Below are 25500 nucleotides of genomic sequence, written 5' to 3'. Positions count from 1 at the left end.
AAGATACCTAAAACTTTCTAAGAGGTACTTCTAATACTTAATCAAAGAAAATTGTCACGAAGCACCCTCATGACAAGAGGACTGAGCCCAGGATTGGGGGTAGACAGGCGTGAAGTGGGGAAAGCGCGAACTGAGAGATTAGGAGTGTTGCTCTGGCCCTCACAAGGTGCGGGGGCCACCTTGCTCCCACCTGCTGACCAACTTTCAAAACTGACAAGATTTTAAATATCTGGCCCAAAATGGCCATTAGTACATGATGTATGTATATTTGAATATATTTACCCATAAGGACATAACAGCTGATGTAGAAAAAATCAAAGTAATCCAGTTTTGCACGCACAATGGACCTTACCATGACAGCATTAGCTTTAGCCTTGTCAATTTTAAAGATGCATTATGTGAACCATGTTTCAAATGACATATTTATTTGACGACTCCAGATACCTCTTTTCTTTTTGGGCACCAGGACATTCATCTCATGTGCTTTTCAGTTTATTATTATTAAGGCAGTTAAAAATCTATATGGTTTGTGTCAACACCTAAAAGTTCGCTGCAAAACAATTTTAATATTCTTATTCTTAAGAGAATTTTGGTTTTCAGAAGACCCTACAAATGTTATTTATACTGTGGGTTGAGAGCCAATTTAAGGCTTGAAAGGACAATTGTTTAAAATAATATTTCTCTTTTGTTTTAAATTAATGTAATGTAAATTAACTTTTGTAACATAGTGATTTTATATATATATATGTCTAACATTGGCTAATAATGCATAACATGTTTACAAAATAAAAAATAGATAATAACGTACTTTTTTCTTCACTTTAATAGATTTCTTAAAATCCTTTATAATTTACTCTTATTTAAAAAGCAACAATTCAATAAATTATATGCATAAAATATTAACATTTAATACATATGAAATATATAAAAACAATATTTAAGTACATTAACGGTGCAATTGAGTACCATTAATATTTTGCCAATTTCACGCCATATTTGACTAGCTTCTCTTGGTTGGTTGTTTTGTAATATTCTTAACGATATTCCACTGGAGATAGTTAAACTATTAACACTGAAATAAGAAAAAATTAATGGAAGTAGCACTTTCAGTTTTAAACTTGTCAATACACCAAATTTCAATTTTTTTTCCTGTTTACATTATGGGTCATCCATTTTGAATATTGGAGAAATGTTTCCTTTTTTTCCGGCAACTTCAGATTTAATCATGACCAAGACTTGTATATATTATTAACACACTAAAATACTTACTTATTTAAACAATAAGTAGGCCATATTTTTTAAAATTTAATATTCTCTTTTGTAGTTATACCTTTTGTTGTTTGCGTTTTATTGGATAAAATGTCTACTGTGTTGTTAATATTAAGGCATGAATGTTATTTTTTTTAAATGCTTAAAGCAATGGATTTACCCGTTACTTAAGCAACTTTTAAACCCAGCCCATTCCCTCACATACACATTTTCTTTTAAATTAGCAGCCTTTTCAATAACCCTTAAGTTTTATAAAAATATTCTAAGAGAAGAAAGAAAAGGATTAATTTTGTTATTTAAATAAAACTTATGATTAAAAATTAACGAAGAAAGTTTAATTGATATTTAACATCGTAATTACAGTATTTGGAATATTAGTTGTTTTAAAATTAAGATTTTTTGCTGTTATATGAGTACAGTTTTTCCACAACGCTTACAGGAGAAATAATAATCCTTTTTTTTATAGTAGAGACATATTCTGATAAATTTAAAAAGAACGTGCTTTAGTAATACCTCTACTCTACCTTAGGTTAACTAATATATTTACCTAATAATTATTGGTGAGTTTCACCGACATACTAAATAAAATTGTCCATTGCTTAATTTTATTTAATCCAAGGTAATTTTGTCCTTAAAGAAAGTAGTTTATATCAGTACAATATTTTGAAGTCATTCGTATTCACACTAAATACTATGAGCACACAGTTTTACACTTGGAGGCACATAATTTAAATAATAGTTAAAGTTTATTTATATAGTTAAATTGTTATATTCGCCACAGTAAACATTTTATAAAATACAACACCGAGATAGTTTTAACTTACTAATTAGTAGTTTATATTTGAGAAGACATATATTTTTTATAATTTTTTTCCTTGTAATGGAGTCCTACTCAAGTGAATTACTTGTAATTATTTGTGTATTATAATTTGATATATCTATATGAATACAATGTTATAGAATTTTTAAAGTGAATATTGTATGCTCTATAATTCACAAATAATTAAATAATAAAACAAAAGGACATAAAAATCACATTTGTTGTATATATTTGTACAGCGCAACGAATTGGGCATTTGTTCTCTACGCCTAAGGAGAATAGGTTATAATCTAACAAAAATGGTTAAAAAAGAAAAAAATAATAATTTAAAAAAATAATTAAAAACAAGAAAACGCTTTAATGTCTTTTAAGAATACAATTTTGCCAAAAAAAAAAAAAAAATTACGTGATGGTCAGGAATGTGTGAAAAGGTTATCTATATTCACTAAGTGTAAAGATTGGGGAAAACTGTGAAGTTTTCTTTTTTTTAACTATCTAAAACGGTAATTATTTTCATTTGTGACTACAAAAAACAAAAAAAATACAGAAAAAAGAAGAGTAAAACAAAATAAAAACAGAAAAACTAAAGACAAAAAAAATGCTTGTATTATATAAATTAAGATAAATACCACATATATAATAATGGTTGTCTAAATTACTTTTTTTTACAAAAATTTACACAGATATTTTTATGTTAGAACGTTGCATTCACTTATAGATACCACTGAAAACATCAAAGCCCACTGAATGTCAATTGTGGTTAGGCTCTTGCCAGGTTGAGTGGTTTTTTCTCACTTGGAAAGCAGAATTGCATTTCGCATAACTTGAACATTGCAGAAACAATTCACTTCGATGTCATCATGGTTACAAATTCTGGAACAGATGATAAAATAAGAAACAATTAGTACAAGAAGTAAAAACTATGGTAACTAGCATTTTAAAATTTGTCTCCTGAAAATTCAGCGAGTAAAGTTTAAAGGTAAGTCTTTCTATTTAAAACCTATTATTACAGGATTTTAAATTATTAGTTCCGTTATTAGCACAGTTAAGTTTTGTTTCAAAAGAAAAGAATGCAAAAGTTTTGTGGTGTATTGAATTAACTCTTGACTATTATTTCTTGCAAAGGGTAAGTAAAAAACAAGTAGTCAACTAAATTTTCCTCTTTAACCCTTATCAAAAACTAAAACAAATATTAAATTATTGATAAAATCAACAGTTGTAATTGAAATGATGTAGCGATCAAGGTTGAGGGTGTTTCTTAATCCAAAAAACTGTTCTGCTAATAAGAGGCATAACTGTTTTTCGAACAAGAAAAATCCCCTACCTTGATCACTACATCAATACTAAAACAAATATCCTTTCACTAAATCTAGTTGTTAGTGAAATATATTTATTTATACAAAATTATAAACATGTTCAGTTTCACATCTAGATTTAAAAAAAAAAAAAAAAATCTAGTTGTGAAACTGAAAATGTTTATAATTTTGTATAAATAAATATATTTCATGGTGGTTAATTCAATGCAGTGAGGTAAATGCTAAAATATTGTTATATGAATAAAAAAATTATTAATTTTTCTTTCTTTTATGCCAGGTTAAGCCAAATCTCATGTCCAAATATGCGGGAGTGGCTCTTAAAGGGCACAGAAGACAATTATCATTTTTACTGCTGTGTATTATTAGTGTTAAATGTACTTAAGACCGGATTGCAATTGCATCTTTTTATTGCATACTCTGCTATCAAACCAAGACAAAAAGACAAATCATGGAAAAGACATTCTTTTGACTATTTTTTTTGCACAATATTGCGTTTTTGCATTATTGTATAAAATTGCATGATGTTTTTACCGCACAAATCTGCATTTGGTATTATTTTTTAAATGTGCATCTGTTGAAATTTGTGACTTGTGTTAATTGCAGTTATCTACCATATTTTTAAATTTAATAATATTAAATCATTTATGTTCAATTGGTACTTTTTACCTATCTTGCAATTTAGCTGTTCTGAGGGTCTTCTATTGCATTCTTTAATGGTTTTAACTGTACAAAACCCCGGTATTTAGATATAACTTTACGCTGTATTTAAAATTAATTTACCCTGCTCAGATTGAAAGAAAAGAAGAAGAAATTAAAATTCTGTTAGTCGTTTTAAAAAAAAGTTTCAATTAAAAAATTAGTGTTTCCAATTTTAAATAAGGTAAGTACTTATGCCCTTGCTTTTGTAAAAGAAAAACTACTTCAAGGTTGAATACTAGTATAATTATTGTAATTATTGTTAAACTCTTTAAATGGTAGCAAGTTGTTAGAAAACGTAGATTCAATGGTCAAGCCACCCTACAACGATCGATGATGATTACTAGTGAGAGGAAAAGTATTCTACCTCTCTCGGTATCGGTGGAATTTTCAAATGACATTGTAAACCGCTGTCTTAGACAAACTGTTGTCCACAATATCCCGATGAAGATTAGATCATTAGATAGATCTTATGTTGAAGCGAAACATATTTTTTTTATGAACCTTCGAGGTGCAGGTTTTTTGGAGGGGAGGGGGCTCATTTGTATGCCATCCCCCACAGTATGTTGATGTCTCTAAGTTTACTCCAGGATCAAAAAGATCAAAAGAGGATTGCACTTTGAAGAAAAATTACAAGGAATGGTATAAGTGGTTATTTCAAACAAATCCTTTATGCCATAGGCATACGCCAAGGAAAAGTTGGCTCAATTATAAATTTTCCAGATATCAGGAGAAAATTTTGTTTTCACTTTCAGTTCCTGTGTTGAACTGATCCATGTTTTCATTAGATTGAAATTTGTTATATGGAGCATGTAGGCGAAAATTGATTGGAATTAAAGCCAAACAGAAACAAGACATTGTTTCAACAAATAATCTTTAGGAACAATACTAGTGGTTATTCAAATGGATAAAAGTGGTTAAGGTTTTGGACATTTTAATTTACATTTACCACATCGATCCATGGTATTTTGATACAAGCTTTGTTTTGGAATTTTCTGACACCTTACTTTAAATTTCATTATTTTTCTAAATAGAATAATGACTTACAGTCAGTAATTATTATACAGACTTAGACTGGGAAATCAAGTGATAAAATTTTAGATAATTATGATTATATGATGATAAAAGACCCTTTTTTAAAAATCTATTTAATGCAATAAAAAACACAATGTAGTATTATTGATTAGTATGTCATGTTTATAGTTTGGAGATATTCAGCCACAATCGGAACAATGAATCCAAGAACAATCTGCATGACCAAGTCTCTACAAGCAGGACACCTGTGCCCAATTTGCCCAAAAGTAGTTGTCTGTGTTTATTTGGTACGGCCACGATCCCATCTTCCTTGCGTGTATGACCTTCAGTGGGCATCGCTTAGTCATGTTCTTGGTTTATTGTTATTACGACAATTAAAAATCTGTATAGTTTGTCAGTTGGATTTCTACTTCGTTTTTAGTACATGTCGTGATTAGCAAATTGGAAAAGATTGCATGATCATAGAAAGTGTACATACACAATACATGTGCAATCAAAGATAATTAAGCTTCCTTTATAATTTCTATTTAAAATGTCACAGTTAATTTTAAATTAAGAAAAATAGCAGGGAAATACAATAAGATTTAACTTCTTTTTTCTCTCTCCTTTTTCTAATGTTTATAATAAAACACACCATGTTTCATTAAAATCTCATGAGCATGTAAAACACTTTATGTGCCAATGTTTAAGTAACAAAATGTATGATTTTGGTATCATGAAGGCCAACCAAAAGTATCAAAATTACAATACTTGATTTATTCTTTTATTCCTTAATGATTTCATAATTATGATTCAGTCAATCAGCCTTAACAAAATTGTGGAACTACTTTTACTTAAAATCCTGCATGAAAATTGGTTTAATAGTACAAAAGTTACCTGCGCGATAAAATTCTTAATAGAGTGTGTGCATCAGACTCATCAAATCAAACTTTTGTACAAATCACCAAAAAACCAGTGTTACTGTGCTTGTTAAAATATAATTAATTATATATTTTACCTCCAAAATAACAACCGGTTTTAAATGTAACTGATTTATTGGAAAAAAAAAAAAGTTTTAAACTAAAGTAATTATCAATCAAATTATTGGGGAAAAATTACTTTATATATTTTGTAGATGAACCAATGATGAAATATCGGTAAATTAAGTAATCAGCGTAAAGAAGTGTTATAAAGCTTTCCCAAATTTTTTTAAACAAATAATTGTTATCATGATCGTTGTTAGTAGATGTTAAAATCAAAAACAGGCCAAGATCCTAACAATCAGTATTATTTTAAACCTAACGTTTTATTTTTACCTACTCAGAGAACTGTCCATGCAAAAAATAAAATGCGAAAAACATCACATGCAACTTTTTATTTTATTTTAAGAAACAAATGCCATTAGACGATTTAATTCAAGGATATTATTCTTTAGGATCAATTTCAAAGTGTCAATTTAATAAATGTTAGTTTAACTACCAAACTTTTTAACCTAAATGTGCTAATTTGTGTATGAGCATTGAAAATAGTGTCCATTTCGTTATAAAAAATGAAAATAAATAAATTAGAACTACAACAATCACAGATTATGTATATACAAATTACAATCATGTATATTCACTAACTAATTTGTATTATAAATATGTACACACATAAAATGAAATTATGTATATAAAAAAAGTTGTGCCTTGGGTGACATTAATACATTCGGTGTATCATCTCTTACAAAATTTTAAGGAGTAACAGAAAAAAAAAGTATTGAGAAAATAATGTAAAGACAATCAAAAACCATTTCAAAGAAAAAATAAGGTTTAAAATATATTCATATATATACGTTTCAAAAGAAAACCAAACAAAAACACAGAATAGTTCTTAAAAAATAAATTTAATGAATGTAGTAAAGGGATTGTTTAAATCACCAGCTTTTAAAGAAATATACAAGAAAGTATTTTGTGTCAATTTTCTTCAAAAAATGAGGACTTTGAACTAATTTAATCACAATTGGATAATATCATAAACTGTCTCATCTCTGTAAATTTGTATTGAATAGAAACATACATTTTAAGAAAAATACGGATAACAAGGTCAATGATGCTTGGTCACAATGTCAGGGGGTTTAGTAACATGTCGAGAAAAAATCCTCAATGAGATGAAATAATCTTTAATTTTTTTCATTTGGGGTGGGGAACATGCATTTTTGTGGTTAACAATTTGTTAACAATATGTGCCTGGATTGTTTTTGTTGTCCTATAACTATAATAAAATTACAACATTCGAAAAAATAATTCTAATCAATTATGCATTATATATGCTAACGATTATTGTTATGTTTGAGTCAATAAGTCAAAAATTAAATGCCAGTTAAAAAAAATAAATAAATAAAAATTACCAATGATCTTGAGAAGTCAACTTTATCAATTTGTTTCAATCAGACAATGATAATGTATGGCTTGGTTATATTTGTAAAAGTTTGGAATGAATGATTTATAAGAAAGTTAAAAACTATGAATATCGTACTGTCTTAATGTATGATGTAGGTACTAAAATAATTATTAAGATGATGGAATTAGTATTTATTACTAGATAGACCGTATATTTAATATTCAATTAAAAATAGACGAATGCATTAAGATGTTTGGTTAATTACAAATAAGTTATGTAAATTAAAACAATTACTTATTTATTTGTGTAGAACAAATGTTCTTATAGCCCCAAGACTATTATAAAACTTTCCTTTTGTTTACCAAATTATTTCTCTTGCATGTAAGTTGGATCTATTTAACTTGGATTTATATAAAATGTTATTTGTGTAAATATAAAACAAACAATATGTACGTAACATCCAAAAATAATAAAAAAAATAAAAAAATGCATCAGTGTTTATTAGTTTTCAACTTCTGTGTCTTTCTCATCCAATAAATCCTGATCCAACTTGGCTGCAAACAAATAATCAAAATCATCCTCCTGTGCAAGCAGTTCTGCCTGTCTTTTTTCTCGGAGTTTCTTTTCTTTTTTTAACTTTTTCTCAATCTTTTTCTTATCGATTGCTTGGAGTGTTTTAATATTACAATTCATATTGTGAACAAATGCTGAAATTGTCATTTAAACAGGGATTATAATAAGTGATAATCAGTTTTCTTTTTTAATAAGGTTTCAGGTAGCTATTTTCATGCTATGTTTCATGATGCTATTGTAAGACATGCGACTTCTGTCTTTTATTTCATTTTAATCTTATTTCACCTCAATAAAAACCAGGGTCAGAGCAAACAAACTCAATTTAAATAAATAAAGTGTATTCCATCAGATGAAAATAAATGACGTATTAGACTTCATTGCATTATTTCTACTAGGCTTTGGTTCACGCTAAAGAAACGGGTTTGTGGGAGGTTATGGAGCGGAATATAAGGGGGTGGAGGGTATTCAAAACTGGGTACGAAAGAAACAACATGCCCTACGAGCTGGTGATCTATCGGTGTTGGTTTCAACAAACACAACTAACATGACATTCCTTTTAAAGCATACGTGTCTCACTGACCGAGCATCGGCTGAAAACTATTCGAGCAATAGTATGGAAATCTGCAAGGAGAGACAGCATTGTGTCATGATAAAATACAGAACTGACGAAAAGAAAAATAAAAACCAAAGAAAATTAAAGAATTTTATTTTCCTTAATTGTTATAATTTCTCTTCTCTTTTTAACCATTTAAAATAGAACAGAAGAAAGAATCTTAAGAATCACCGTCTTATCAAAAAATCAGAGGTGCCCACTTAGCAAATTATTCCCAAGGAAATTAAGAGATGTAAAACTTCAATGCAGATACGCTGATATTTTCTTGATAATTATTACTTGTAACTCATATTCCAACCATCCCAAAACTGAACCAATAAAGATATTTATGTTTTAATCAGGCAATAATACAGTTAATATTCCACCAACCATTCTAAAAGTTTAAATTATGCGGTAAAAGGTCGCTTTTTTTAAAGGAAAATATTAACCATGCTTTAAATATCTTTATCAGTGACTACTATTCTAATTTTTTGTATTATTTTCAGTGACACTTAAGGATGGGATGTAACCTTAAAGGTTCTTAGTGCACTATTTGTCTACGTGCAACATAGTCATCTAATACATCTAATCTATTTCTTGATTCCTTAGCTAGAAGGTTGTTTTGATCATTTTAAAATAGGAAAAACAAATTAGAATATAGTGATGCTACACTAATTCAATTGAAAATTAATTGGAATCATGTTAGTGCTGTTTATTTCCAAGCCTCCTGATTAATAAAAATATATTAGGAAAAAGTTTTAAACAAGTCTTCAAAATGAGAGTAATTTTTTCTCTCCTTCAAATTTTGTTTAACTAAATGTTAATTAATATCCACAATTCTCCATCCTAAAATCACAAAAAGTATCGAACATTGAAGTTTAAAAGAAATAGAAATTGTTATAGGGCGCAACAGAATGGTAATAATTTGACCAAAATATTACCGAACACCTGTGACTTTAAGAACATTTGTTTTATATTTTAACTAGATATATAATTCTTCTTAGTTTTGATTTCCCAGTTAACACATCTAAAAATGATCAATCATGATAAATGCATATAGACATGACACTAAAGAGAAAAAATGAGTGGGAGAAATGAATATAAATATTAACAAGGAAAATTCCTCGTCATTGCTTTCATTTTTAAAAGTTAAAGGACTTCATCGTTTTAGTAGTATGTACAAGTAGGCGATGAATAATTTGGTTAATAATTGGATAACCAGTGCTCATTCCAAACAGTCCAATTAGTAAAAACATAAATATTAACAAAAAAAGATGTCTTTTTTTAAAACATGAATTTTATAAAAGAAAAAAATTGCAATGTTTAAAAAATATTAATATTAAAATATACTTATAAAAAAAACTAAAACTCACCTTCGTAGTTCACCTGGCCATCACCATCAATATCCGCTTCACGGATCATTTCATCGACTTCTTCATCTGTGAGTTTCTCCCCGAGATTTGTCATAACATGCCGGAGCTCAGCTGCCGAGATGAATCCGTTGCCGTCTTTATCGAATACTCTAAATGCTTCTCGAATCTCCTCCTCACTGTCTGTATCTTTCATTTTTCTGGCCATCATGGTCAGAAATTCGGGGAAATCGATTGTTCCATTGCCTGTTGGGACATTTTGACGATTCACTCAACGGCTAATATAACGTCTTTTTTTCTATGGAATGTTTAGTAATAATCACAACTGTAGGTCAATAGCCTCTTGATAATAACTGTATTACATTGAACAAAATTTTCTAGTTTTATTGACCTCACAGTCAAAGACAATTGATCCACAAAATATTTATATTAATTGGATCTAGTTATTGTTGATTTAAATATAAGTTGATTATTCTATTATCATCAAAACATCAGTACATATAGACACGATAAAGTTTAATTGATTTTCTTTTGCTAAACACACCAGAGCATATTTATACTGAAAATTTTTACAGCACATAAGGAAATTAATTAAAAATATACATAAAGCAAAAATGGAAATTATTGGGTAAGGTAAATTTTTTGCCGACTAAATTTGTGTTGATGAAATACTCCAAAAGTCAATAGATCTAAAATTTGTGCTAACAAACAAAAATATAGAGTAGAACATTACAGGCCTTTAAGAATTGTTATTAGACCCAAATCAACACACCTTACATGAATATTGCATTATAACTACAATAATTTATTATTTCCAAAGCAGTAATCAGGTAGTTCAATTAATCCTTATCCAACTGAACAATAATTAATTTTGTTTACTTTATTTAATATCGAACTCTTGGTTTATTAGTGAATGGTCTTTTTAAAAATGTAATTCTTTATTAATCTTGGCTATTGATCCAACAGTAACTAATCAATTATATGTGACTGACCTCAGTTGAAATGAAAAGGTCAATAACTATAAAACATAAATGAAGACTATCTGTGGCTGTTTTTTTTCTTTTATGAAAAAAATGCCAGAACTTGTGCCCTGATAAACATAACCCCACCTGCAATTTTTCACTTCTCAAGTTGCACAATCTTGAGTAATCTGATTTTAGAGATTTAATAAAGTTCTATCAAGAAAAAAGTTATTAAGACACATCTTACAATCAATTACGGTAGAAGGCTTACTTTAAGAATAAAAATGATTGAATATCTATATGTACACTCTACTTGTACTAAGAAGGATTTGACAAATTACTAAAAATTGATTTAGTAAGGGTATTTCTTTTGAAACAACAGAAAAAATCCATACCATCAGCATCGACTTCATTGATCATATCCTGCAGTTCTGCTTCTGTGGGATTCTGACCAAGGGACCTCATAACAGTGCCCAGCTCTTTAGTTGTAATTGTCCCATCACCGTCTTTGTCAAAGAGGGAGAAAGCCTCTTTGAATTCGGCAATTTGTTCTTCAGTTAGTTGGTCGGCCTGTTGAAAGAAAAAATTATTATTAAACTGAAACATGAATACTGTTGTAATAATAGCCTTATAGTAAAAAATTAAGTCATGAGTTTTACAAGTTTGCCAAAAGCATCAATTTTTAATTTAGGATTGAGTTAAGTAATGATTAATCAACATTTAAGCCTTAAATAACTTTTAAAAAAACCCAAATTGACAAATAATATATGTTTTAAGTTGTGTGAATGTGCTTGAGTGGGCAGGTTACTGAGGGTGACCCAATTTCCACTCGCAATCAATAATGATTCCCAGGATGATCAAATACTTTCCACATGAAGGGTAAAGCACCCACGGCCTGAACTGTGATTAAACTGAATAACTAATTAGTTTGTTCATAGATGTGTAATTTGTTACAAGACTCCTTTATCATCCTATTAACCTTTTATAAAAGGTGAATTTGGTTTCTTCTCACTACTAAGTAAATTTATTACATACTTCTTTATCAACAAGTTTTCCAGAAGGGTAGGAAGTAACTATACTCGTCTGAGCCGATAGACCCTTCTTCACAGTGTCCTTTTCTGATGCACTTTTTGTTGCTTTTACCATTGTTTTGTGTTATTTAACCAATTTAGTTTGTTTGAGTTGTGAATTTAGTATGTCCTTTTGTAGTCTAGGATACGTATTGTCAAGTTACATGTGTTTTTTAATTTTGCTAAAAAAATGTCACTATTCTATGTTTTGTGTGATGTGATGATGATCACACAAAACATAGAACATATAAAACAAGCATCACATTCCACACATCAAACATTTCTACATAGTCTAATTCTTCAACAATTTGGCTTTCCTTTCCCTAATTATCCCCATCTATATAATCTTGAAAGGATAATCAGGCTGAATCATTACCCACGTTTTTTTCCCCTTGTCGGCTCCTTTCTCGTCAAAGAAGCCGACTCCTCATATAAAAACGTCTTTCTATACCGACTCCCTTCCCCACCCCTTCAAAATCCAACGTATATAAACATAAACAGCAATATCTCACTAGCACACTCAACACGACACACATGAATGACACAATTACGCAGAAAACAAACACTTCGATTGAATATAAATTTTTTTTCATCATTGTATAAATTCATTTTTTCACACATCCTGCATTATTTGTTAAATTTAAACAATGTTTGTAAATCCCAGGCCCTGAAGATGATCTCAATAAACATTGAAATGTTGGCGCAATAAAGAAAATGTTTTTCTAAAACGGCACACCAGACCACATCGTACGATCTCCGAATAAGTATATATGTTATATAGACACGTTTCATATTTTGTTACTGTGATTATAAATAATAATGAAATGTTATAAACCAATGGTTCTACATCATCTTACAATTCAAAGGATTAAAAAAAAAAAAAAAATGTTCAAATACGTTTTTACTATAATGTAAACTTACGATATTCTAGTTTTAATACACATTTAAATAACTACTTTCGAAGAAAGGCTGTATCACAAAAAAAAAGAAGTTTATTTTCCCATTCCCAGCGGGTTCTACAAAACAAAATCCTCGTTAAATAAAATGTTTATTTACAATTTCAGAAATGGTTTGCTTAAAAGGTTTCTTCCCCCAATAAACACTCCGGGGCCTTTGAACAACGCCACAAATAATGGGGCAAGGTTATTATTAAAATGTTCACTTGTTTAAGGATTCTTTTGAGTCCACAAGTTTAATCTGGGGGGGGGTCATTGCCGATTTTTATCAAACAAAACCACATCATAGATATTTTCCTAATGAAAAAAATACAAATTGTCTTATTTTTTGTTTGCCTCATGTAGAAATGTGGCAAGTTATCTGAAATTCAATATTAAGCCTAGAAAAAATTAATTCGTATAACTAATCATAGTTCACACGATATGAAGTCCAGGAAAGGGATTTGATTAAACACCAATATAGCAAAGATAAAGAGGTGGACACTGAGTCATACAAATGATAATGCGGACAACTTAGCCTGGTAGAGAATTTCATACAAAATAAATATACAAATATATATTTTTGTAAATTTACATAATGTAACAGCAAAAATCATTTGACTATTTTCATATTTATTAATTTTGATTCTTAGACTATTATATTGAGTACTCTAGAGAAGTAATGTAACCAGCCTTCTTTCTGTATCATTTGTTGGGTTTATGTTAATTGATTGGTTTAAATGTAATTTTTTAGCGTGATTGCCCTACCCGGAATGTTTAATATGTGATTTCTGGAGAATAAAAGTAGGTTATTAGTGGGAATGGAGTGGGTTCCTGAGGAATATTCCAACTCTAGGGGAGTGAATGTGACTGGACTTAAGGTACATAAAATGTGGAAAATTGACATTTTTTTAAAATTATATTTTAAAAATGGCTCTACATTTTTATATTCACAAATTTTATTATTATTTTGTGTAAAATCTTCCTCATTGACTCGGATCAATTAGAAGGAGTTTCACAGAATTCGCCGGTGTTTTGGTGCATTTTCTTTCAAACTATTATAATTAAATAAGTTTTATTAAAACTCAAGAATTTCTGATCTTCTTTAATTTGGTTAATATTAAAATAAGAATGTTGTAATTAATATAATGTTAAAAATACATATAGTTTTAAATAAAGAAAATGTGTAAAATTAAAGCCAAAACAAATGTATGAAAAGAGAAAAATAACGCATTTTTTAAGCAAATGGTGTTTTTAAAATTTAATATACAAAATGCATTTATTTATTACTGTTAGGGATGGAATTTAATTAATTATAAATGATTTAATTTGCATTTAATTATAAATTATTTAATCATATATACCTATAGCTTTTGTTCATATACATAAAAACGTTTTTGCAATTATCATCATAACAACAAAAGTCAAGATCGAAATTTATTTAATGGTTTCTTAAAATCGATTTCTCGTATAAAACTTTAAAAAATTTTCAATTTCGACGTTATTCTTGCATTAATATTTTTTTCAATATACAATTAGTTCTTCACGCTCATCGACGGCAAAACGGTATTTTTTTTTTAACTTGATGTTCAAATCCGAAAAAAAGTAAAAAATAAAAAGGTTAATGAAAATTTTCCAAGTTCGACGTTATTCTTGCATTAATATTTTATTTTGATATACAATTAGAATCACGCTCACCGACTACTAAAACGGTCTTTTTTTTAAACTTGATGTTCAAATCCGAAAAAAGCAAAAAAAATGTTAATGACGCCCATCATCAAGACGTGGTGAACGTTTCCCGAAACTGCCTGTATTTCCTTCCTCTTGGCCTTCGATCGTTAATGCCAAAAAACACGTTTTTAATTATATGCTTCCTGGTTTGCATCTCTTGGCAAGTACCGGGTCAAAAATCAAGTTTCTTACGGCTTGATGGCACAAAACGTCAGATTGATAAAATCCAACATATTATCGACGGTACGAAGAGTTTAGAAGAATATTTAGCCCATTAGAAAACAGAATTTAATTCAAACAAAACGTTAGATTGATAAAATCCATCGACGGTACGAAAAGTTTAGAAGCATATTTAGAAAACATTATTTAATTCAATTCATTCAATGTTCAATTTTAATTCAACTAACTGGAGGATGCGTAAACGTTGACCAAATTGCTTTCAACCGTTCTTCGGACTGGCAGACAAAATCCGGCGTAATTCTACAATCGAGTAAGCAGGGCTTGAGGATTTCAATTTTTTAAAATATAAAATTATAGTTTTCAAGTTTACAAATCTCAAATAGTTCACAATGACACTTCCATACAGATGTTTTCCTGTGTCTAAACACATTTTGAATGGATTATCGGAATAATGCCCAACCCAATTGTTGATTTGTTTATTTAGACGATTGGAACTCACTATAATTTGCCTTATAATTTATCATGAAGGTAAGTTAGCGATGAGAAGAGAGTACAGCAACGAAATAAGATAAAGCAAGAAGTAACGTTCGAAGGAATAAAAGCGGAACGATAAAGAAAAAAAGAATAAAGGAATGAACAAAAGAATGGAAGAAGAAAGGGAAAAATGCAAGACCGGAAGGAAAGAAGAAAAAATGAAGGAAGTATGGAAGGTAAAACACTGAGAACGAATAAAGATACAAAACGAAAAAACAAAAGAGAAGAAGAAAGAAAAAATTAAAACCGGAAGGAAAGAAGGAGGGAGGGTAAAAGAATGGAAAGAAATTGTAAGAATTTACTTAATAAGGTTTTTAGTTGAGATAAAAAAGTCAATGGCAAGAGCGGGATCCGAACCCAAGATCTTCGGCTATATACGCCGCTGCTCTACCACTTGGAGCTATCGTGACCTCGATCCACTCGGACACCAACTTCCTATCTCAACCCCACCTTTTTGAGTTTTCCCTCCTTTTTGGGGATTGAGATATTAAGTTGGTGTCCGAGCGGATTGAGGTCACGACAGCTCAAGTGGTAGAGCAGCGGCGTATCTAGCCGAAGATCGTGGGTTCGGATCCCGCTCGTGCCATTGACTTTTTTTATCTCATCTAAAAACCTTAATTAATTGTAATATATTAATTGGTCGAGCGGACCACGAAATTGGTGAATGTAAGAATTAACTACCAAAAAGTTGAAGACAAGAAGGGAAAAAAGTAAAAACAAACAAAAAGATGGGAGTAAAGAAGAGAAAGCATGGACGAAAAAGAAGAATGAAGAAAGAAGTAAAAGCCGAGAGCCAAAAGACAAACGCAACAATGGGAAGGGAAAAACAAAAATTGAAGAAAGTAGAAATAGTAACAATAAGAAAATAAAGGAAACAAACAAGTTTTAAGGAAAATCGAAAAACAAAGGAGAATAGAAAAATGCAAGACCGGAAGGAGGGGGCAAGTGGAAACAGTAAAATTGGGTGAAAGAAATCAAGCCTTAGTGTTTGAATTTTTGAAGAAAAACGAATAATTCAACAAAGGAGGGAAGAAGAAAGAGGAAAATATGCAAGACCAGAAGGAAGGACGGAAGGAGGGTGTGAGTACAAGAAATAAAATAAAAAAGGTCGTCGTGTTTAACGGCAAAAAGGTTTAAGGTCAAGAAGGGAAATGACAAAAAAAAGTTTTTAAAAAGGGAATAAAGTACAGAAAGCACAGGCAAAAAAGGAAGGAAGTAAAAGCCGAGGGCCAAATGAAAAGGGGAATACAAAAATGTAAGTATAGTATATATAGTAAAAATGGAGGAAAGAAAGGAAAAAAAATTGTGGAGAAATAAATATAATAAAGGACATTTAAGGACCCTTTGGCTGTCTTTACATTATCAATTATGCTTTCTTATAAAATAAGACTTTTTTACTTGACCAACTAGTCCAAGAATGATCACAAATAGCCCAAATAGAACTCAATAGCTCTTAAGTGAACCAACAAAACTATCACAAATACACGCATTGATTGATTCTATTTTACTCTTCAGTATTAAGTTACAGGACTATTTTATCTCGTATTTATACAATTTTGGCCTGTTAGAAATGAAGATCGATTTATGAAAATCAAAGCGACAAGGGAAAAATGAGAAGGGAGAAAAGACAATAGAGAGAAAGAAAATAAGAAACAGTTATTCAGGATATCCTATTATTGTACTTGTAATGCTTATTACTCCAGGATGAAAATTGTTGAAGTAGCATGATTGTTTCATCATGATTTTGTCACTTTGACCAGTTTAAAAGAACTAAGATGGTCGATCTATCCGAAAATGAAAGCAGAATGAAGAAGATGAGAGAAAAGAGTAAAAGACTAGAAAAATTATTCCTCCTGAAGGTATACGTTATAATAGTGCTTAAACAATTTTCAGGTAATAAAAAAGGTAATGAAATAGTTAAAAATATGAATTATTTGTTATAAATGCATGTTACGTTGTAGCAAATTATGATTGTGCTTAATATCTTTGTGAATCTAAATTTAAAATTTACAACGATGAAAAACAATCAACATGTGAATTAATTTAGCGTAAAATGTCAGGCTATTTGAAAACAGTAAATAATTCAGAAATCAGGAAAAATCAATGTTTGGCCTACGACCTGAACCAGACTCTGCTAGTTGCCCTCTGATCGATGATTGACCAAAATGAATATGCCGTTTAACGACACTATTAAATCTGTTGTCAGCACTTTGATTCGATCAACTGTCAGTTCGCCTATTTAGCTCTTTGTCCTTGGTCCAGGCCAGTTTCCGTCTGCAATGATTTTCTTAGATGTGAACTCCTGCCATATGTTTATTTTTTTTTCTTTTCTTTAAATATGTATGTTTGGATACATATTTACTATTCGTTTGTTTGCCGAGGAAAGTATTTTCCGACTTAATTTGGCTCGTATAACTTTCTTTCTGTGTATAAGCAGAACATTCTCACTTTCTCCGTTTCTTCTATGAAATACAGTGAAAGTGATTTTTGTCGTATACACAAAATGTTGATGTGCGCGACAAAAATTGTCATTGAGTATGACGATTACACTTGCCTAAAGGATATCCGTGCTTGACCATGGTCACAGGGAAGTTATTATCGTTTACAGAATATTTCTGCGTTAATAACATACAGAAGGGGTTCTTTATCGTTAATTAAAAAAAATTAAATTGTTGGATATTAGAGGATATAACATTACCTTCTAAAACTGGAATACAAAGTTTTTTACTTTTTTTATACAAAAGGTCCTGCAGCATAATTCTTTGGTAAAGATGTGACATACAAAAAGGTTATTTCAATGGTCTTTGGCGTTTGTGTTTTGTAGTTAAAATAATTATAGGGCTTGTTATTTTAGAAAGGATAACAAATTTGATATCATTTTTCACAAATCTCAGCCTTTTTAAACGTCTTATCTAGTAATGTTTGAATATTTTTAAAAACTGGTACAGATTGTACAAGTGTTCTATTCAATTGCAACCTGGACTACTGCAGGTCAACTGTGTAAGAGTTCATGGAAGAAATAACACAAAAAAAACCTTACAATTTGTTTAGAAAGAATTTGGCAAGTAATTTATATTTGTCCACCACCAGTTATGGTGAAGACACTACATGGATGAAAATCGAGAAAAAAAAACCGTTCCCCGGAAATAGCACAGATTCACCAATTCGGATTTCGTATACTCGATTGGTACCGACGACAGTTAAAAAATTGCAAGTCGCACAAACCGATTTTAAATTAAGACACATCGCCTTCTACCTCGCTGAACTCTTGTTCGGTTCAGATTAGTTGTTTTCTATAAATAAGTTGTACAACATAATCAAAAATAGACACGGCCTATAATCGGGCCGTTTGTAACAAGAGTTGAACAAAAATCGAAACCTCTTTATAAACCGAACTAAAACGAAAACGTGCCTTGAAAAACGTAGCGAGCTGTGCGTTTTTCTTTTTTATATGCGTTTACATTCTTTGCAATTTTGGCAAGCTTAGCTGGCTTTGGTCTTCTACTCCAAGCCGTTTCAATATGAACATAGCGAGGAGTGTACACTTCCTTATATTCGTTCGGCTAGTATTTATAAATAATATCGGTGAGCATTATTTATTAAAAAATTCAAATAAAAATAAAAAATCCTTCTAAGATTAAGTTTTGCTAAAACAAATTCAATGTACACATGGTGCAAACATTCCACCATTTAGCATGTACAGTAATTAAGAAAAATATGCGTTTATCGTCATTACTGATGTAATAGGCCTGTGTACTTAAAACCTCTCATTTGTATAATAGTGCACCAAGTTTTGCCCCTTGATAAAATTTTGACAGACCGTGTCATCACATTAACTAAAAATTTAAGATATAGCATACATACATTGTTAAAGGGTTAAGAAACACATTCAGAAGGCGATTGAGACACTAAGTCATTCCATGATTATACACAACCTTGTTTATAATTTTGTCAGTGTATAATTTCCCCCAACGAGTACAAGTCCTCATACCAGAAAGGGAAGAGTGGGCGAATGGAATACCTCTGACGGCCAATTCCGAATGGTAATAAAACATGTCAAAAACAGACATATGCACGATTACTAGTCATCGGGATGATTCCGAAGACTGAACTGACTTTGAACTTTGCCAAATATGCTACAGTTTTCCTTTAACATTGCGCCAGAGGGACAAAAAGGCTACAAAGCGTATGGAATGTATAGAATCCCTAGCAAACGTCAGTGACAACAATGATCTTGTGTCCCTTGGGCGATATGATTTGATACATAGAGGCAATCAGACTGATGTTGGCCATAAAAGGAGCCGAATCCTATTGTGGGCTCTAGCATCTTACCACAAAAAAGGATCCTTAACGAGACCAAAACCTGATGGAACTATACCCCAGGAATGAGGCATGAGAAGAGATTCCGCAAGACGGACAAAGGAACTGCTGGAGGGTAACGCCAACAAAACCAGGATTCTGGTTGGGTTCCGGGGAACTGCCGCCTAAGGAGAATGCAAAGTATAGAAGTATTGACAGAAGAAACATTGTGCAGATACTGCCAAGAAAAAGAGACCGCAGAACTCGTTTTATGTTTTAGTGAGGATCTGCGTAGTTATAGGTTCTTACAACTCTCGAGAGTTAAAGCCGCAAGCAAGATCTTACACTAACGGACCTAGCAAGGCTATAGAGGTTGAGTTACAACCTGAAGGTAGATAGTGATTTATGTAATTAGAGGAGCACAATAGGACCACTACCGCTAAGGTACAGAAGGCCTTGTGGCCATCTCTTTTATCCCTATCCCTAGTAATAAATAATTATACAGCAAGTCTGTAGTTTAGATGCCACATCAACCATAGCGTTGAAACCATTTTAATCCGTGCTAGTTTGATTTTTGCATAAGCAAATTGGGTTCACACCTATTGTAATGCAAATACATGCAAATCGGTGTTTCTTGTCAATTACCAATAAAAGCAAAGGGCGAGGTATCTAGTGGCACTCACCATTGTAATTAAAAAAATATTTATCTATAGGACAAATAAAATATATTGCAACTATATTATGTGTGAATAATTGGATAAAAAATGTAGTACAATTCAATGCCAGCTTGCTAGTTTATAAAAATACTTCTCGGTAGATTGTAACTTGCCCATTTTCTTTTCCTTTCTTGTACATTTTTTTATTTAATTTGTCTGCCGGTTTCCTTTAACCCCGGCTTTTGTGAGCAATTACAGCACCGTATAAATCGAGAAGCGAGGTTCTATTTTGATGTGTTTTTTCTCTAAAAATATCCCTGGCACTTCCAATCTGTTTTCGATTTATTTCTGCTTCCTATCATACGTTTTTGCAGTAATCGGCTGCTTCCGAGTGTTGTTTGCACCTCCCCGAGTCGACTAATCGCACAATTCGAGACGTCCTCTTCTAAGAAAATCTCAGTATACTAAATTTATTACTAACTCTTTTTCTAGTTGAAAGCAGGAAGTATAAAAATAATTATATCTGTGAGTCCCAAATTGCAAATCTGAATGTTTTCTCGACCTTAAGGCTATGCCGCATAATGCTTCCAACTACTACTTTTATCATGAGCTTGCGCATTATTCCAAATAAATACAATTGTTTCATAAAAATATAATATATAAAAAATTAACAATTACAACAGCTTTTATATTAGGTATCAATTTTGTTGCACTACTTTATTATTTTTTTTTTTTTATAAAGTCTGACGTTTTAGTACTTTTATTAACCAATCATTCTATCACAATACTTGATGGAAGGCGTCAGTAAATTTTTTATTGTAGCGGACCGACTTAATGTTTTAATGAAATATTTTTCAACACACCCAATATGTGTTTTATTTTGTGATCAAATAGGTCATCAACCCTAGCCTGTTTTTCTTTCTAGGCCTCGAATAATAATTATCAGTTTCCTTAATAATAATAGCTAAATCTCAATACGTTGATCCTTACAAAAAACGGCGCCACTGGTAAAGGCGAGACCCGCCGGACCCAATAAACGACATTATGCGTACCCAGAAACAATATGTAGAGAGAAAAATGTTTTTGAATGGGAAAATTCATTTCTTTAATCAATTCTACAATTATTTGTCTATACCCAATTTTATGATTTGTTAAGTTAGAATTATTTCTGCCGACCATTTATACAATTCGAAGTCTTTTTGCCAAATTAACCAAACTACAAAAATGTTTCTCATTATATCGTTTATGTATTTGTTTTCTGCCTTGGGCAACAGAAATTCGATCAAATGAAAATATACTTAAGAAACGCAGCAAATATATAGACGTTAAAAAAAAAAAAAAAAAAAAAAAAAAGTGTACAGCCTTGATGTCGTTTATCTATTGTTATTTTGGTTTTAAAATTTTAGCTAGTTCATCATTGGCACATCAATCATCCGGTCCGCCGGTTCTCGTGCTGTTTCGTCACCAGCCTCGTTTCAACTCGGCATATACGGTTTAAAAAAAAGTACGAGGGGGTAGATAATAAAGAAGCAAATCAATATAATAAATAATACATAAAATTATATAAAATATAAATTTCGATTATTTATGGAAGAGTGATGGACTGTGGGGTACTAATGTAATAGAAACTAAAGAAATAAGCAAAGAGGAAACCCAGGAAAGTGCACTTTTCTAGGATTAGAAAAAAAAGAAGGGTCAAATTCAACAGTGGTCTTTTAGGTCGTGGAGAATAAAAAGGAAGAGTTTGATCACTACTGACCCAGAAGAAAGAAACAGAATATAAATGTTTTATATTAGTGAGCATTATCATGTAAAAATATCAATTAATGATTAATTCCCAAATAAATTTTTTCTTATGTCGTCTACTACAAAATTTTTGCATTTTCAAATAGAATGCGCATCAAACAAATAGTTTCTATTGGTATAACAGCAGCAATGATCCATATTTTTTCAAAATACGTATCTCTATAATAAGTCTGATTTTGTATTAGTAATGAATTTTGAAAATACGATTATTAAAACTGGTCCTAAAATTTTTTAATTAATATTGGAGTGGTTTTAAGTAATGAGATTAATATAATCTGATAATATGATTATGTTATTCATTATATTAATTTAAAATAGCCTAGGTGTCCATAGCCTCAGAATAAAATTGAGGTAACTTTTTTTTAATGGAGAGGGGTAATTAATTATAAACTAACAGATTTTATTATCTAATAAAGACTACTTTATTTCAAATAACACATAATAATAATTATTATTATTTAATAAGTCATACTGATATATAATAAATCCCACTGCTTGACCTTAGATCGTAAATTAACAATTAAAATAGGCCATGTTTAAGATTTAAGTAGTGTGATTAATATCTCATAACATAACAATAAATTTATAGATTTAAATTTTTTATGTCGTTATACTCAAATTGATTCACAAGTGTTAAATGTGAATAAATTTGACTCATACATGCTGATATATACATTGGTTACTATTGATCTTTTTACATGTGTATGTGTGCAAGTGCGCAAGAAATAGTAATGTATTATGACTTAAGTGTTTAATGTTAAATTTTTTAATAATGTAATATCCCAATCCATTTTGTATTAAATTATTTGTATTAAAAAAAATTATAATAAAATTTTTTGAATCAATACAATATGGATGGTAAAAAAAAAATATTGGAACGAAATATTACGAAGTGTATTAATGCAAATTACATTTATGTGACGATTTCATATTATCAATACGCCTTGAAACCTAAAAACCGTACATAATGCCCATGATGGGGAAAAAAGGAGAATTGTAATTAAAAACAAAAAATTAATTAATTAATTAAAAAAGAATATGAATATGTCGAGAGAATTTTATGGTATGAGAGGGTGTACTGAGAAAAGGAGAGAAGAGGTAGAAGGGAGATGATAGTGAGAAAGAGAAGAAAATAAGAGAGAGAGAGAGAGAGAGAGAGTGAGAGTGAGAGAGAGAGTGAGAGAGAGAGAGAGAAGAGGGAGGGAGAGTGAGAAAAAGGAAGAGGTAAGAGAGGTATTAGTGAGAGAAAAGAAAGATAAAGAGAGAGACAGAAGAGAGGTGATAGAAGAAAGAAAAGGAAAATAAGAGAGAGAGAGAGAGAAAGAAAGAAGTGAGAGAAAAGAAAGACGCGAGTTAGAGGAAGAGAGACGAGATAGAAGAGGTGATAGTAAGAAAGAAAAGGAAGAAAAGAGAGGGAAAGAAAGAAAAGGAAGAGGTAAAAGAGAGATATTAGTGAGAAAAAAAAGAGAAAGAGACGAGATAGAAGAGAGGTGATAGTAAGAAAGAAAAGGAAGATAAGAGAGGGAGAGAGTAAAAGAACAGATAAAAGAGAAATATTAGAGAAAAAAGAAATATGGGAGAGAGACGAGATAGAAGAGAGATGAAAGAAAAAAAGGAAGACCCGAGAGAGAAAGAGATAATGAGAACGAGAAGAAAGGGAAAGAGAGTGTGGAGTGAGGAATAGGAGAGAGAGCGAAAGAAAAAGAGAAAAGGTTAATAGGAAAAAATTGTCACAGAGAAATTCGACTTAAAAAACGATGCCAAGTAGCAAGGTGGAGTAACCATTCTGAGAATGAAATTATAATTCTTTATGTTAAAAAAATATTCAGCATAGCATAATAGAATAAGAACGTTCTGTACGAACTGGAAAAAGAAATTTAAAATATGTAATGGTGTCCGAATTCTGTTCATGTTCCTTGTAAAATATGTTCTAAACCGTTCGACAGCCTATATACTTTAGTTTAATTATACAATGTAATAAAAAGGGTTGATTTTTTTTTTTTTAAATTAAGTTTGTGTAACAGGCCAGCGTGGAAAATCCAAGACGGTTCATGCGGATTTCATTAAAGAAAACCGGTGAACCGGTCCAAGTAGGCTAGATGCGAACATTTCCTGGGCAGGGACCGTTAACGGGCACATTCGCCGCAAGGGCGGCCCTAACCTAACGACCTCACAGAACCGAGCCCTTTCACATCACCAATACAAAAATGAAAATTCATTTACAAATATTTGTAAGAACAAGGGATTGAAAGCGTTTTTTAAGGTTAACCCGCCGTCCTGGCCGGTGCCGTACTAAAAATATTCTAGGGCCGGGGATGCAAATTTTTATTGTGACTTGTTGGGTTTTTTTATGGAGTTGGTTTGAATTGTGGGTTTTGTTGAATTGGTTTAATGGGGTTTTTCATTTTTGAATTGACCTCGAGGCTATCGGGTTAATTTTTTTTAGGTTGGGGATTTTTTTTTATAGGTTCGTTTTAAATATTTTTTTGTAGTTTGATTTTGTTTTGTTAATTGTAGATGATTTGTTTGAGATTTGGAAAAGGTTTCGGGTCGGGGTCGAAGGAAAATGAACCTCGATGAAACGGACATGATGGCGCAAACTTGTAAACTTGTTTCGTTGGATTTTTTCGTTCTCGATTCGTCAAGCGGGCCCCGGGAGCCCGTCCGCGGCGACGGCAAACCTCAAAACCCGCCCTCACCGGCCAAAAATAGACAAAAAATGAGACTCACCATTTTTAAGGTTGATCCAACTAAAGACTAGTAAACACTGCCGGTTTAACTACAAAAGCCACACTGCACCGGACTCTAGTGGAATACTTGTCGATCTCGACCGTGACGTCAGAGGCTCTGTGTATTCCTCCGCGTGTCCCCGACCTGGGATTATTTTCAAAACCGTTTCGACGACGTCGTGTCGTAAAAAAGACGCCGCGTTTATCCGCACTGTACGATTTTGGACGAGGAGAGAGAAAGATGCTCACGATCTGGGCTCGGGTGGAGGATTAGCTTTCCAAGCCGGATGGAAAGAGCTTTATAGCCGCTGGGTGCGGTCTTGTTTACAAGAGTCGGCTTCCCGACACCCGTGCCGAACTCGATTCCCATTGGCGGACGCGAACCTGCAATGCGTCAACCCTTGGCGTCTACCCGCTCCTGAATCAACTCCGGCCTTTTATTTTACAACGGGGCTTCCGATCGGCCGTACGAAGCTCTAAAGCCCGACAAAGCTCGGAAATCCTGAAAATAAAAAAAAATCCGATTCCAAAAAAAAAAAAAAAAAAAAAAAAAAGCTTTATAAAGC

The 25500-nt window shown here is 31.3% G+C and overlaps 1 protein-coding gene across 2 annotated transcripts; it reads right to left on the bottom strand.

Annotated features, from left to right (window-relative positions):
- Positions 1 to 1582: 1582 nt before the first annotated feature.
- On the bottom strand, positions 1583 to 25214 carry LOC106665241 (calmodulin). 2 transcript variants are annotated; one of them, XM_014391526.2, is made up of 4 exons: positions 12030 to 12179; positions 11390 to 11564; positions 10036 to 10278; positions 1583 to 2962 (listed from the first exon to the last, which is right to left on the bottom strand). In XM_014391526.2, exons 1-4 carry the CDS (start codon positions 12138 to 12140, stop codon positions 2934 to 2936), a joined length of 558 nt encoding a protein of 185 aa, XP_014247012.1. In that variant the 5' UTR covers positions 12141 to 12179; the 3' UTR covers positions 1583 to 2933. The 2 variants fall into 2 exon arrangements, with proteins under 2 accessions (XP_014247012.1, XP_014247013.1); XM_014391527.1 differs by lacking the exon at positions 12030 to 12179 and adding an exon at positions 24936 to 25214 and having other exon boundaries at positions 2674 to 2962.
- Positions 25215 to 25500: the final 286 nt, after the last annotated feature.

The sequence above is a fragment of the Cimex lectularius genome, unplaced genomic scaffold, assembly GCF_000648675.2.
Source record: "Cimex lectularius strain Harlan isolate CLEC.00 unplaced genomic scaffold, Clec_2.1 scaffold186, whole genome shotgun sequence".
Lineage (NCBI taxonomy): Eukaryota > Metazoa > Arthropoda > Insecta > Hemiptera > Cimicidae > Cimex > Cimex lectularius.
Note: the sequence above shows the minus strand (reverse complement) of the source record. Positions and strands in the feature narration are given on the sequence as shown.